The 14526-nt window shown below is 38.6% G+C and overlaps 1 protein-coding gene across 2 annotated transcripts; it reads left to right on the forward strand.

The window, feature by feature from the left end:
• The first annotated feature begins 357 nt into the window (after window positions 1-357).
• On the forward strand, window positions 358-14081 carry enpp6 (ectonucleotide pyrophosphatase/phosphodiesterase 6). 2 transcript variants are annotated; one of them, XM_062999770.1, is made up of 8 exons: window positions 358-613; window positions 3206-3385; window positions 3543-3654; window positions 5145-5286; window positions 5484-5663; window positions 7088-7225; window positions 7903-8026; window positions 12849-14081. In XM_062999770.1, exons 1-8 carry the CDS (start codon window positions 367-369, stop codon window positions 13058-13060), a joined length of 1335 nt encoding a protein of 444 aa, XP_062855840.1. In that variant the 5' UTR covers window positions 358-366; the 3' UTR covers window positions 13061-14081. The 2 variants fall into 2 exon arrangements, with proteins under 2 accessions (XP_062855840.1, XP_062855841.1); XM_062999771.1 differs by lacking the exons at window positions 7903-8026; window positions 12849-14081 and adding an exon at window positions 7352-7437.
• The last annotated feature ends 445 nt before the right edge of the window (window positions 14082-14526 follow it).

The following is a 14526-nucleotide window of genomic DNA, read 5'->3' on the forward strand; positions in this document are numbered from 1 at the left end:
ACTTACTCACTCCACTTATACACTTACTCACTCACCCATACATTCACTCTCACTCACTCACTCACTTACCCATACATTCACTGACTCACTCATTCACTCACTCATTCACTCATACACTCACTCAGTCACTCACTTATACACTCACTCACTAATACACTCCACTCATACATTTACTAATACACTTACTAATACACTCACTCACTCATTAACTCATTCTCACTCACCCCACTTATACACTTACTCATTCATTCACTCACGCATACACTCTCTCACTGATACACTCCGCCCATATGCTTATTCAGTAACTCATTCATTCACTCACTCTCTCACTCTCTCAGTTCAGTCCGCTAGTAAACAGCAGGCAGCATGTCGGCGGCTCCCGCTCGCTTTTCGTGCGCTTTTCTCTCGGCTTTTCTCATTGTGTCTGCATGTCACTCTGTCCAAGGACGGAAACTTTTGGTGTTTCTCATCGACGGTTTCCGTTATGACTATATTGACGATTTGCAGAATTTGCCCGGATTTAAAGAAATCGTGAATAACGGAGTGAAAGTGGACTACACGACTCCAGACTTTCCAAGTCTGTCCTATCCCAACTATTACTCCCTAATGACTGGTAAGAATTACCTAGCTCTACTGCAAACTAACTATGTGTAAACTATGTGTGTTTTTCTGCTAACCACTTCACAGCGGTCAGGGTCGAGGTGGAAACAGTGCTCAGGAAAGACTAGACGCAATGCAGGAACATATCCTGGACAGTGCTCCAGTCTACCAGGACATTCACGCATTCATAGATTCACGTACTAACTAATACGTAGGGACATTTTTCTGCACGGTTTTTGGGAGGGGGTTTTGGTGGTGTCTTTAAGATGTTTTGCATGTTCTGTCCGAGTCTGTGTGGGTTTCCATTTGGTAATACTTTGGCATCTCCCATCTTACAGAAACATGCAGTGGTTGGATTGGCTATTCTTATTTATTTGCTGTTAAAAGTGAGTGAGTGGAAAAATGTGGAACTGTGTGCTGGCCTGTTATGGATTGGAGTCCTGGATAGGGGGAATTCTTACAGTGTGGCCGGTCTACAGTGGTCCTGACCCACCACAACCCTAATCAGGTTGAAGCTGTTGGTAAATATAAATAGAAAACAGCTATTGTTCTTTAGGGAACCAAACTTTTTATAGCGTCTTTGTAATTTCTTTCCTCACTGGCATCTATTTTCGAGAATATGCCAGGAAAAGTGTGATCACATTTGGTACTGTAGGTGTATGTGCCATGTAGGGGTCTAGGAAAAAAATACACATCTCACATAGTTGCTGGCTCCTCTTGTTGCCATCTTTGAATAGTGTAATTGATTACACTATTACACATCCTTGACCTTGACAGACAAGGATTCTCCACTAGAAGTGCTTACCTAAAGTTAGATATGCTGATTGCTGAGAAGTTTTAATACAGTTTCGTGCCCAAGTATCAATAGGGTATTCTATAGAGTAAAATACAGTATTAGAATTAGGCAAACTAGTTGTGCAAATTAGGGTCCATATGCTATTCTTCTCTCTTGGGTACAACCATTAAATATGATGTTCTGCATATACATGAAAACCTAGCTGTAATATGCAAATGATTGAAAGCAAATTATATTATAGAAGTATTTAAGTTAATTTTATTATAATTTATTATTGTTAATTATAGATGTATACATTTAAATATATTCAATTTCCTTATGCACCTTGGTGACTCCTGCCAGCTGCACATTGCCCCTGCCCTGGGTAATGAGGGTTGCAGGTTATCACATGTGTCCATGTGTAAAGCTGTGTTTTTCAACAGGTCACGGCTCTTAGTGGAACAAGGAGCATCACTAAACCAAACACACACACATACACACACACACACACAAACACACACATACAGTTGCAGTCCAGCCTCCCCCAGTCACTGCAGCTCTTTAGGCATAATTTGCTGATGGTGGTTGTTTTGGTCAGACTCATTTCCTCTTGCCACAAAGCCTGGTCAGACAGTTGGTACCAATAATTACATAAGGCCTTAGCAAAGAAAACGTACAATAACAACAAAAGCCTGCAATGACTGACTCCTGCATGTTTCCACTGAACTGGACAACAGTTAGGCAAGAAAGCTAACCTAACAAGCCATAAACCTTTAAAAATTAAAGGTTTTTATGTTACTGACTAAAAGATCATGAATCCAACTGTCTGCCTACACAAGATTCTACATATTTTCCCCCAAATTTGTTCCCAATGTAATTGTATCATATTAACCGATCACATTTTCCTCTACTGTTGCTGACCTCCACTCCTGACCGAGGAGAGAACTCTTTTTTTTCACCTGCACTAAGCGACTAATATGGTGATCCGTACAGAGATGGAGATTACATACAGATTCTGTAAATGCTATTTAAAAATAACCACAGTTATTTTTTGCCAAACACATTATTGTTGCTTAAGATGCATTAAAGAAGCCCCTGCTTCAAAACCGGCACCTTAAAGCTTGATTGAAATTTGGTGCTGACATGGTCATGTGGACAAAGGAAAAACCTTTTTTTGGCACTGCAGCTGTGATGTAAAGCTCCTGTGACTGTGGACAGCGTCTCCCATGTTTTAGCAGCTTATAATTAATCAGAATTGTTTTAATGATGGTTTTTGTAAAACATTTGACTGTCCAGACAAAAGTTCTCTGAGCATAGGGACCACTGTTTCGGGTGCTTTGCTACGGGTGCAGTGTAACTAGCCTAATTTATATGGGCACAGAGAAGTCAACAGTTGCAGGAAACCATAATCACATATGAGATTTCAATAGGCAACTTTACAAAGGTAATTTTTTAAAATATATTTAGTTGATTTTCTGCATTGTACAGTTTTTAAAAACCTGTAATATTCATCCAGCAAATTGTTTATTGGTGCTGTACAAAGTTTTATCATTTTCATCAGCCATTTTATCCTGGCATGTGTTGCAGAAGGCCCTGAGGAGGATAAACCTGTGGAAAACACATGAAAATGAAATAAAAAAAAGAAAAAAAAATTTATAACCACATTATTCATTAACATGTAATAATGTAACCCACAGTTTATGAAGTACAGTCCATTAGGTGGAATTATTGATGTTTTTGTCTCTTTTAAAGACTGTTGTTGCGTACTTGCCATATTTTTTATTCCATTAACAATGTAACGATGCCAAGTTTTTTCTTTTTGGGCTCCAGGTCGGCACTGTGACATACACCAAATGACGGGGAATTTCATGTGGGATAAAGACTCCATGAAGGAATTCTTGATTGGAGCCAACCCAGACAGCCGCTTACCGATGTGGTGGGACGGCTCTGAGCCTCTCTGGGTGACCATGCAGAAACTGGGCAAGAAAGTCTACATGTACTACTGGCCAGGTTAGTGCTTTGTGTGCTGATTGAGTACATGTTGAAACATGGCTTTCTGGGGTGCTGGATTCAGTTCTCCCTGTTTCTGTTATGTTTATTTGATTTAGGTTTTATGTCTATACTATAAGAATAAAATGCTAATAAATTCTAATTGATTTTTTTTTAGGTTGTGAAGTGGAGATTCTTGGTAAACGGGCCACATTCTGCGAGCAATATGTTTCCAGTCCATCAATGAAAAATCTAACAGATTCAATTGAGAATGCACTAAATGTGCTAAAGTGAGTCAAACACATTTTTAGCCGAATACAAATACAACCACGAACACAAACGATTAAAATGAGGTTAATTATAAATTGTAGTTGTGCATAAGTCTGCTGAGCTACATAATAACTTCTAATGCTGGGGGACGACATAATGATATAAATAATGAATGTCTAAATGATAATACATGTCTGGAGAAAGTATTTGCAAAAATTGGTTATGAATACTCCTTGTTGGTTATCTTTATTAACCCCATCCTGTAGCCTGGACATGTTTAATGTGTGTAGTTTGTTTCACAACAAATAAAGATTCCTCAAACGATAAAATGACATGAACCTAAATGAATAGGTGTAATATGGCTGCAATTTCATTAAGCACTTATATTACCTCAAAGGCCACATAAAGCCAACAGTAAGTCATTCTTTACTTTAAACCTTTACTAAAAAGCTGGAATTATATAAAATAAGTTGTCCACAAAATCACTGGTCCATGGATACATGCTGTCAGTCGAACACAAATGGACACAAGTGGAATCAAATGTGGTGTTCTGCTATTTTTGCTTATTTACCCCAGGTTTTGATGTGTTGTACACATGTACCAAAATGCTCTTTAAACTTGACACATTGTAAAGTTTGATTGGTTAGTTGAGTTAGCATAGCCTTCCTGTCAGCTCTAACCCATCTGACTGTTCTTATCTTACCTTATCTTTATTTTTTTTTGTCTGCAGAACTGCCACTTACTAGATGTCTTTTCTATATTTTGTATCATTCTGTGCAAACTCTAAAGACAAGACAAAAAAATTATCTTTAGCTTGTATTATTAGAAATCAGCAATTTACATTCTAGTGTTTGATGAAGCTCCTGACCAATTATTTTCTGCATTGTTCTGCTGACACATAACAGGCTAATTGGATTATTACATGAATGATCAGATGTGCAGTTGTTCCTAATTAAGGTTTCTAATTCTCTTGGCCCTTTAGTATACAAGTCTACAAAATCATAGTTATATGTAAGAATTGTGGAAGAACTTATGTATGTATTTTATTAGAAAAGGTTCTTGGGTCAGACCTATAGTAAAGTACAGTTTAGCACAACCATAGGTTTTGCCTTTCCACAAAAAACTACAAATCATGTGTTTTCTACTATGCATGTTAACAGCAATGGTAAGAGACATGTTGTTGGTCACCTCTTGTGTTGTCTAAGACAAAAGCACCATGGCAATTTCTGTGACTCAGCCTGCTGTTATTACCAGCACTGTGTGCCCCCACATTGAGCTCAGCTTGAATAATTGAATTGGGTTTGTTCCCAGCATACTGTAGGTATTTATTCCTACCCACATTTAAGACCAATTTTTTTTTATTTCCTTGCACTTTCCCGAAAAATCCAAGTAGGTACATTGACTACACTGTCTATTATATTGTCTATCTATTATATCATATTGTAATAACATACAGCAAACTGTGTTTAAATGATATGTATTTGTAATTCCTTTGTAATTCCTTGTTAAGGAACGGTAAGGCGGACATGGCTGCTGTGTACTATGAGAACATTGATGTGGAGGGGCATCACTTTGGTCCTCAGTCACAGGAAGTACAGAGGGCTGTCCGCTCACTGGATGTGGCATTCCAGACACTAAATCAGAAAATCAAGGTCTGTGCATGCCATGCACTTACTGCTTTCGTATACAAACTACAATTCCATAAAAGTTAGGATTGTGTGGTAAACACAAATAGAAACAGAAAACAGTGATTTGTAAATACACTTTGATAGTAGATTAGTAAAAAAAGTTAAGACTATTTAAGATATTATGCAGTGCTGAAAATGCATCTTTACAACTTGTATTTTAGGAGAAAAAGTTGCAAGATGAGCTGAACATCATGATGTTCTCAGACCATGGAATGACTGATATCGAGTGGATGGATAAGGTTATCGAGCTCAAAGCTTACATAAACGTGTCCAGTGTTTTAAAAATGATGGACAGAGGGCCAGTGGTCAGTCTGTGGCCTAAACCAGGCATGCTTGACGAGGTAAGCTTACTGTATTAATCATGCATTTTGATGATAAAATAAGCTGGATGAAGCAGATATATGTGGTGTGTCTGTGTTTTGTTTTCCTTGAAGACGTGCAGACTTTGTACTGATAATGTTATAGATTAAGTGTCTACACTGGTTCAAAGGTGACTGCAGAGACGCGAAGACGATCCTTGTACTAGTCTCAAAGCCTAAATCCAGCCCATGGAATATAGAAATCTAAAACAAGAATAAAATACTATACACAATTAAAATATGAGACCACCTAAAGTTGGTGGAAAAGTATGTAGACACCTTAGCATGAACTTTTTTAGACTGGAAAGGTTTTGCACAAGATTTTACAGTGTGCCTATAGGAATTTCTGCCCATTACAGTAAAATAGCATTTGTGAAGTCTGGTAGTGAGAAAGGTCTGGTTTGTAATCAACATTCCAATTTGCCCCAGCAGAGTCAGCACTATGTCAAGGCCAATAAAGCTTGTCTACACCAAACTTATCAAATCATGTCCTATGGACCTTGCTTTGTGCACACGTGCACAGTCTTCCCAAACTGTTCTCACAACGTTGAAAGCATATTGTTTAATATTAATTAGATGTTATCAATAGGTGGGGATGAATAACTTGAACTCTCTGACCAGGTTATGACATATTTAACATGAACCAGCAGTTAGCGGTTTTGCCGACTTGACATTTTACGCAAGGTGATTGGTTATGATTATGCTGGGATCATTAAAAGCAAAGCCTCTGCTACAACATGCATTTGAAATCTGGTCTGGTTCAAGGAACAAGTGTGTTATCTTGTAGCAGTTAATAAGCCGGTTCGGCTGTAAATTAATCAGAATGTATTTCGTTTATAAAAATTGAGCATGGCTAGTGCCAACTCTAATAAGGTATAATAATTTATTGCTCAGTTTGAAGGATTGGACTTGGCTCTTTAGACTTAGTAAAACTTTGAACTGGTCTTATTACTGACATCAGTGGCTGACCTCAATAATACTCTGTAACCAAAAGGAGAGGATTTCAAATTTTTTGGAGAGCTTTCCCAAAAGCGATAGGGTAGACAATGTAAATTAAATGATGAATGATTCTTTAAAGCTGCTACCATTAGGGGTTGCCACCGTGGATCATTTGTTTTTACACTGAGTGCCTTCTTGACGAGGTTAGCTTAGCTAGGTTCACATAACGCCATGAACCCTCTGTATTTGTGAGCCCAGTCCAGAATTCAAACCCCCAGAACTCAGGCACTGATGTTACTGTCGGTGTGACCATTACACCACACAAGCTCACAGGAAAGTAAATTAAAAGCCTATGATTTGAGGTACAGTGTTCCACAGTGAAAACACCTAATGCACAGATTGTATAATGATTGTACATTATTCAGAAGCATCTATTTATTAGAGCAATTTTTCTTGATCTATTTCAGATATACAGAGCCTTGCAGGCAGCACAGCACATGAAAGTGTATCAGACACATGAGATTCCAGATCGCTATCACTACAAGCGTGGAAAATTTGTTCCTCCATTAACTCTTGTTGCTGACCCTGGATGGTTCATCACTGAGGTTAGTCTTCTGTCCAGAGACACCTTAACCTTTGCCCTAGGACTAAATGTATGAAGGTTACAAGGTGCCTTTATACTTCTTGTAATTCTTTTTTTAATTTGAATTCTCTCTTTTTACCCATTCTAGCAATATCCAACCTGCCCGTTCTGTACAGAGAGATCTTTGATAAAAAAAAAAAACAGCCAAGTAAAAAGGATGAAGAGGTGGTAAAACAGACAATAAAAAAATATGTAAAAATATGTAAAAAACTGGTGTCTGCTTCAGTGTCTGCTATTCAAATAAATACAAATCACACTGTAACAGTTCTTGGAGTGAATAGTTTTAAAGCACTGTTTCTATTGTTAAAATTTCATCCCAGAGCACTTTACCACTTTACCCTCAAACTGCCTCACTTCCAAACAGTCCCATTACCCAATTTAATAATGATTCAGTCGTGCATGTAACCCTGCCACATTACCCAGAAACAATAGTTTCATTCTGGAGTTTTGGAGCAGAGCCCTGGCGAAGTAAAACAAAGTTAATTCCCTTAAATCAGGCTTAAAATATGAGCAGAGCCCAAGTATTTCCAGCTGAAGTATGGGAAAAGTAAGACGTGTCAGCAAGAGGAATAATAACAGTACAGACTTACTGTGAAAGAAGAGACTTTTCTCATTCTTCTCATCTGATTCTGTTTGCAGAGCAAAGACAAGCTGCCCTTCTGGCAGAATGGCACAGGAGAGGCCAAGGGCTGGCAGCATGGCTGGCATGGCTATGACAATGAGTTCCTGGACATGAGAGGATTCTTTTTGGCTCAGGGACCAGGTAAACACCTATTACAGAATCAGACCGATACATTATACTAAAAGGCAAGGCAAGTTTATTTGTATAGCACCTTTCATACACAGTGGCAATTCAAAGTGCTTTACATAAGGAAAAATTAAAAGCATTAAAACATTCCTGAGATCTAGAACCTCAGAAAGACTTCTTGCAAACATTTAGTTACAATTAAGACAACATGAAATTCAAACAAGAGAGATAAAAATTAAGAACATGAAAAATTAAAAGAAAATATTGTAAAATATACCCTACAATTTGGGAAATACGAAATTAAAACAAGAGAGATAAGCAATTAAAACATGAAAACTAAAAGAAAATATAGTAAAATATACACTACAATTTAGAATGTACACTACTCTATAAAACGAATTATTAAGAGCATGAAAAACTAAAAGAAATAGGGTAATAGCAAAAATTTCGAGCTCAATCATAGGCACAAGAAAAAAGAAAAGTTTTTAACCTGGATTTAAACATTTCTACATTTGCGGAACATCTAATATCTCCTGGCAGTCTGTTCCAGTTATATGCTGCCCAACAGCTAAATGCTGCTTCACCATGTTTAGTTTGGACTCTGAGCTCAACTAGCTGACCTGAGTCCATGGATCTAAGAGATCTACTAGGTTTATATTCTCTAAACATATCTGAGATGTATTCTGGGCCGAACCCATTCAGTGATTTATAGACCAGTAGCAGCACTTTAAATTCTATTCTGTAACTAACCGGAAGCCAGTGTAGAGATTTTAGAACTGGAGTGATGTGCTCAGTTCTCTTCGTCTTAGTTAAAACTCTAGCAGCAGCGTTCTGAATGAGCTGTAACTGTTTAATGGTCTTTTTGGGAAGTCCAGTTAAGAGACCATTACAATAGTCCACCCTACTGGAGATAAAAGCATGGATCAGCTTCTCTAGGTCTTGTTGGCACACTAGACCCTTGATTTTGGATATATTTCTAAGATGGTAGAAGGCTGTTTTGGTGATGGTTTTAATATGGCTGGTGAATGTAAGATCTGAGTCTATTAGAACGCCAAGATTTCGGACTTGGCCTTTGGTTTTTAGAGCCCGGGAACTGAGGTGCTCACTGACACTAGACCTCTTTTCTTTGCTGCCAAACACCACAATCTCTGTTTTGTCCTTATTTAACTGTAAAAAATTCTGGCTCATCCAGTTATTGATGTCCTCCAGACACTGACACAGTGAATCTATTGGGCTGTAATCATCTGGTGAGAGAGCCAGATATATCTGTGTGTCATCTGCATAACTATGGTAATCAATGTTGTTAGCCTGTAGCATTTGGCCTAATGGCAGCATATAAAGATTGAACAGAAGAGGTCCGAGAACTGATCCCTGGGGGATTCCACATGTCATAGCCACCCTGTCAGATTCACAGCTGCCAATAGTGACGAAGTAACTCCGGTCTTCTAAATAAGACCTGAACCAATTAAGGACTGTTCCGGAAAGTCCAACACAGTTTTCCAACCTGTCCAGCAGTATTCTATGATCTACAGTGTCAAAGGCAGCACTAAGATCCAGTAAAACCAGAACTGATATTTTACCCGAGTCAGTATTCAGCCGTAGATCATTTAACACTTTTATGAGAGCCGTTTCAGTGCTGTGGTGAGCTCGAAAGCCTGACTGAAATTTGTCAAAATAACCACTGGAATTCAAAAAACTGCTGACTTGATTGTAAACAACTTTCTCAATGATCTTAGCTATGAAAGGAAGATTTGAGATCGGCCTGTAGTTGTTTAACACAGACGCATCCAGAGTTCTCTTTTTTAGGAGTGGCTTAATGGCAGCTGTTTTCAGTGACTTTGGGAAAACGCCTGATGCTAGTGAGCCATTAACTATTTGTTGCAAATCAGTTTTTACAGTGTTAAAAATAGTTTTAAAAAATTCAGATGGCAGCATGTCGAGACAACATGTCGATGATTTAAGATGCTGAACTGTTTTCTCCAGAGTTTTTTGGTCTATTGTATTAAATTGTGACATAATAGTCATGTTATTTTTAGGTGTCTGTAGGGGCGGCATGGTTTCATCGTTTGACTGAGTGGCGTTGATGGTCAGTCTAATAGTTTTGATTTTTTCACAGAAGAAATGAGCAAATTCATTACATTTCTCTGTGGACAGAAGTTCTGGTGTGATCTGTTTTGGAGGATTTGTAAGCTTGTCGACCACGTTGAATAGAGTGCGGGAGTTGTTGATGTTCCTGTTAATGATCTTAGAGAAGTGCAGCTGCCTAGCCCTGCATAACTCCGAGTTAAAACTACAAAGGCTTTGCTTATAGAGATCATAGTGGATTTGAAGTTTAGTTTTCCTCCACTTACGTTCAGCTCTCCTGCATTCTTTTTTCATAGCCATTACCATCATTGTGTTACGCCATGGTGCTTTCTGTTTGCTCAACGTTTTCATGACTTTTACCGGGGCAACCACATCCATGACAGTCAATATTTTCACATTAAAGTTATCCAGGAGTTCATCAACTGACTCTGCAATTAAAGTTGGTGATATAGCTATGGCCTCCATAAACTGAGAACTAGTACTTTCATTTATGTACCTTTTCTTAACAGAAACAGAGCTAGTTTGAGCATCTGGAGTGATCAGCATTTCAAAGAAGACACAAAAATGATCAGAGAGGGCCAAGTCCTTGACCATAACAGAAGAAATGTTAAGACCTTTAGAAATAACTAGATCCAGAGTGTGCCCTCGAGTATGTGTAGGCCCTTTCACATGTTGCAATAGACCAAACGTGTCAAAAAGACCAAAAAGTTATTTGGTGTTATTGTCCTTGTTATTATCTAAGTGGATGTTAAAATCCCCAGTTATGATGAAAAAGCTGTACTCAGTGGAGATAACTGACAGTAGTTCAGCAAGTTCATCTATAAAATGTGCAGAGTATCTTGGAGGTTTATAAATGGTTAAAAATAAAATTTTGGGAGTACCCTTCACAATAAAACAGAGGTATTCAAAAGACATAAAATTGCCAAGCACAGTCTCTTTGCACTGGAATACATCTTTAAATAAGGCAGCTACTCCTCCACCTTTCCTACCACTTCGACACACATTCATAGAACTGAAGTTTGCTGGTGCTGTTTCATTAAGAACAGTAGCACTGCTGCCTTCTGCTAACCATGTTTCAGTTAGAAACAGAAAATCTAAACTGTAGGATAGAATTATGTCATTCACTAAAAATGATTTGTTGGCTAGAGATCTAATATTAAGCAGAGCTAGCTTTAAAGGAACCACAGGAGCCCCTGGGGCAGCCCAAGGTTGTCGTGGTACAGGTAAGAGGTTAGACTGGTTGACTTGATATGCTGAATGCGTTCTATTCTTTCTATTTCCAATCAACACAGGAATAGAAAACATTTCAGGCATACTGGGTCCAAGCTTACTCTCCAAACTGTTGTCAGTATCATATCTGCTATAGCAAGGACCCTGAACACATCACAACGAGTTATCATTGTTTTGTATTCTGCCGCCGCTATCAGTAGCACTCGCTGAACATTCTGAACTCTGTACAGCCAGAAGAGATGAAGTACAAGGCTGCTGCTGACGGTGCTGAAGTGGCCTCAGAGCACGGGGGGAAGGGGGGGAAGGGGTGCCCTGGGCTTTTTGGGTGAAACCTGTGGACTGGCTGAGATGGAGTGTGAGAATTTAGTCCCAACACACACCAGTTTCTCCATTTTCTCTGGGAAATCCATATGTGGAGGTGATGTTGTTGAGAGAGAGAAATTGGAGGATGACTGTGATGTCTCTGCTGTTGACTGCTGTGTCACTGCCTGATGATGAAGGTCGTAATAGCTTTCATCAAGAGTCAGAAACTCAGCCTGAGATATGTTCTCCAGTGATGGGGATTGTATGTTTGATGGTCCTTCATGGTTGAAGGCAGGTGAGGGAGGTTGAGGATGCACGTATTGTGTCGAGTCAGTCCAAGAAGCAGATGGGTGGCGAAGAGCAAAATGGAGGTTGTCCTTTAGTGCCTTCACTCCAGTCTTGCTTAGGTGGGTGCCATCTGGGTAAAAAAATTCTCTGCGCCCCCAGAATAGATTAAAATTGTCAATATAATCCAAACCTTTCAAACTGCAGGTTCTGCTTAGCCACGTGTTGAGGCTGAGTAGCCGTGAGAACATATTAGATCCTCGGGCTGGGAGAGGTCCACTGATGAACTTCTGAGCAGTCAGCTTCTCAAGTGTATTAAACAGTTCAGTGAAGTTGTTCTTTAAGATTTCTGACTCCTCTCTGCGAATGTCACTTCTGCCCACGTGCAGAATAATTCGGTCGATCGCTCCATGCTGGGAGAGAATGTTGGGAAGTTCCTCATTTAATTCCGAGACAGTCACATTCGGGAGACAGCATGTTAGCATTGATCTGCTGCCTATATTCTTGATGGCAGAGTCACCGACGATCAGAGTTTTCAGCGCGTTCTCTGCGTCAGGCGAGGGCCTCTGCTTAATCAGCCTCGTGTTTTTGCTAGCCCGCTTTGAGACCCCTTTTATAGTCAGAAAAGGGGATGATGTGGCAAAACATAATATTAAATTTGGGATTATGTGGAATATTAATTGCAACCCAGGCCTCATCCAACATCAATGCTTATCTTAAGCTTAGCTTAGCTTTTTTAACTGAATGGGAACAGATTCCGGCAGACACGTAACAAAAACTTGTGCAACACTCCCAGAATAGTAACAGCTGATATAGCTGCAGGGGAGGAGGGTAAAGAAACTTTTGGCCATATAGTTTATACTTTTTTACTGTGCACATGTGTATTACATCTGAAATACAACAGATGTGATAGTTTCTCATTTCTGCTTTTCAGTCTTTAAGAAGAATTTCCGGGCAGGGCCAATCAGAACGGTGGATGTTTATAATTTGATGTGTACAACTTTGGGCATCCAGCCGCTGCCCAACAACGGCTCCTGGTCTCGAGTGGAGTTCATGCTGATAGCCTCTGCTGAGGCTGTACATCCAATACTGCTTTACAGCTTTGCACTCGCAATGTTGGTGCTAATGCTGTCTGCTGGCATCTAGAAACAACACATAGCTTCACATCCAACTGTACATTTACACTGGCTTTTGCTTAATGCTGTTTTATGATAAATAGAAGAACTGTGGCATGCAAAAAACACTACATAAAATATATTGTTTTAAACAGTTGTTATACAGAAGTGACAAATGAAAACAAAGAGTAAGTCTTTTTGTGCCGAGATTTCGTCACTATGAGCGAAAACAGCTTTATTGTACATTTGGTATAGATTCTACAGTCTCTAGATCTGTACTGGAGAAATTGAAACCTTTCTTTTATTGGCGATGTGATCATGTGGGTAAAACGCCAATCCAAAACCTCCCTCAGCAGTATAATTGGGTTCAGATTTGGTAACTGTAAGGCTCAAGCATATGATTTTAATATTTTTACATATTTAATAAGCTTTTCATTAACCTCTAATGTTATGAATAGAGGAATTGGCATTTGATGTTTCATGATGTTGAACAGGTTTAATCTGAATCATTTTGTATTGATTTTTAATGTTTTAATGTTTCCTTAAAGAGGAACTAAATCATGCCGGAAAATACATTCCCCCATCCCACAACTGCACAGTGTTTCTCTGCTTATTTATAATTCTATAAAAAAGGATACCTGTCTGTTTCAGTGCAGTCGGTCACAACATGTGACAAAAGCAATGTAGAAAATCTATATTGAAGCAGTTAATTCAAATAAATTAAATTAAAAAGCAGTTTTTGCCAGTTACAGCTTTAGAATGTAGCTGTTGTAGTTTAAGCTACCATAAAAACTAAATACAATTCAAATGAATAATTACTGATTTAACAATTATGTGCACCATATTTAAAGTCCAAAGATCTTTTTACTGAGACACTGTAATAAAGCACACTTTTATGTGTATATTTTATGTGTATACCCCAAAGCACTATAATGAATGTAAAGAAATATGTTTATTATTTTTATATTTCAGTGACATACTTTCCTATTGTCATTCTTAATTTCTGTATGAATCTGGAATCAGTGATGTGGTTTTCTCAATAAAATACAAATTTTGTCACTAACATTCTGTGCATCACATTTTGGACTGGGATTTGAATCAACATTAAAATAATATGGGTTCTATCTGATATTTTGGTTAAAATGAGTTAACCATTAACATTCTCTCCGTGTCTGCGTGGGTTTCCTCTGGGAGCTCCAGTTTCCTCCCACAATCCAGACATGCAGTCGGGTTAATTGGAGACACTGAATTGCCCAATAGATTAATGTGTGTATGTGTGTGTGTAGGTGTGTACGTTTGTCTGCCCTGCGATAACAGGGTGTTACTGTGTGCCTTGCCCCCATTGAAAAGCTAAGATAGGCTCCAGCACAAACGACCCTTATTGGATGAGTGGTTAAGACAGTGAGTGAGTGAGTTAACCACTTGAACATCATCATTGGAGGTTACTTCATTCTCTGGTGGTGTTCGCTTTTCATTTTGCGATTTATTTAATGTGAT

The sequence above is a fragment of the Trichomycterus rosablanca genome, chromosome 8, assembly GCF_030014385.1.
Source record: "Trichomycterus rosablanca isolate fTriRos1 chromosome 8, fTriRos1.hap1, whole genome shotgun sequence".
NCBI lineage: Eukaryota > Metazoa > Chordata > Actinopteri > Siluriformes > Trichomycteridae > Trichomycterus > Trichomycterus rosablanca.

Excerpts from the sequence above, each read along its gene's own strand:
- enpp6 (XM_062999770.1), top strand. The coding sequence starts at position 367 with ATGTCGGCGGCTCCCGCTCGCTTTTCGTGCGCTTTTCTCTCGGCTTTT. Across the intron at positions 614-3,205 it reads CTATTACTCCCTAATGACTG|GTCGGCACTGTGACATACAC; the intron begins GTAAGAATTACC and ends TTTGGGCTCCAG. Across the intron at positions 3,386-3,542 it reads CTACATGTACTACTGGCCAG|GTTGTGAAGTGGAGATTCTT; the intron begins GTTAGTGCTTTG and ends ATTTTTTTTTAG.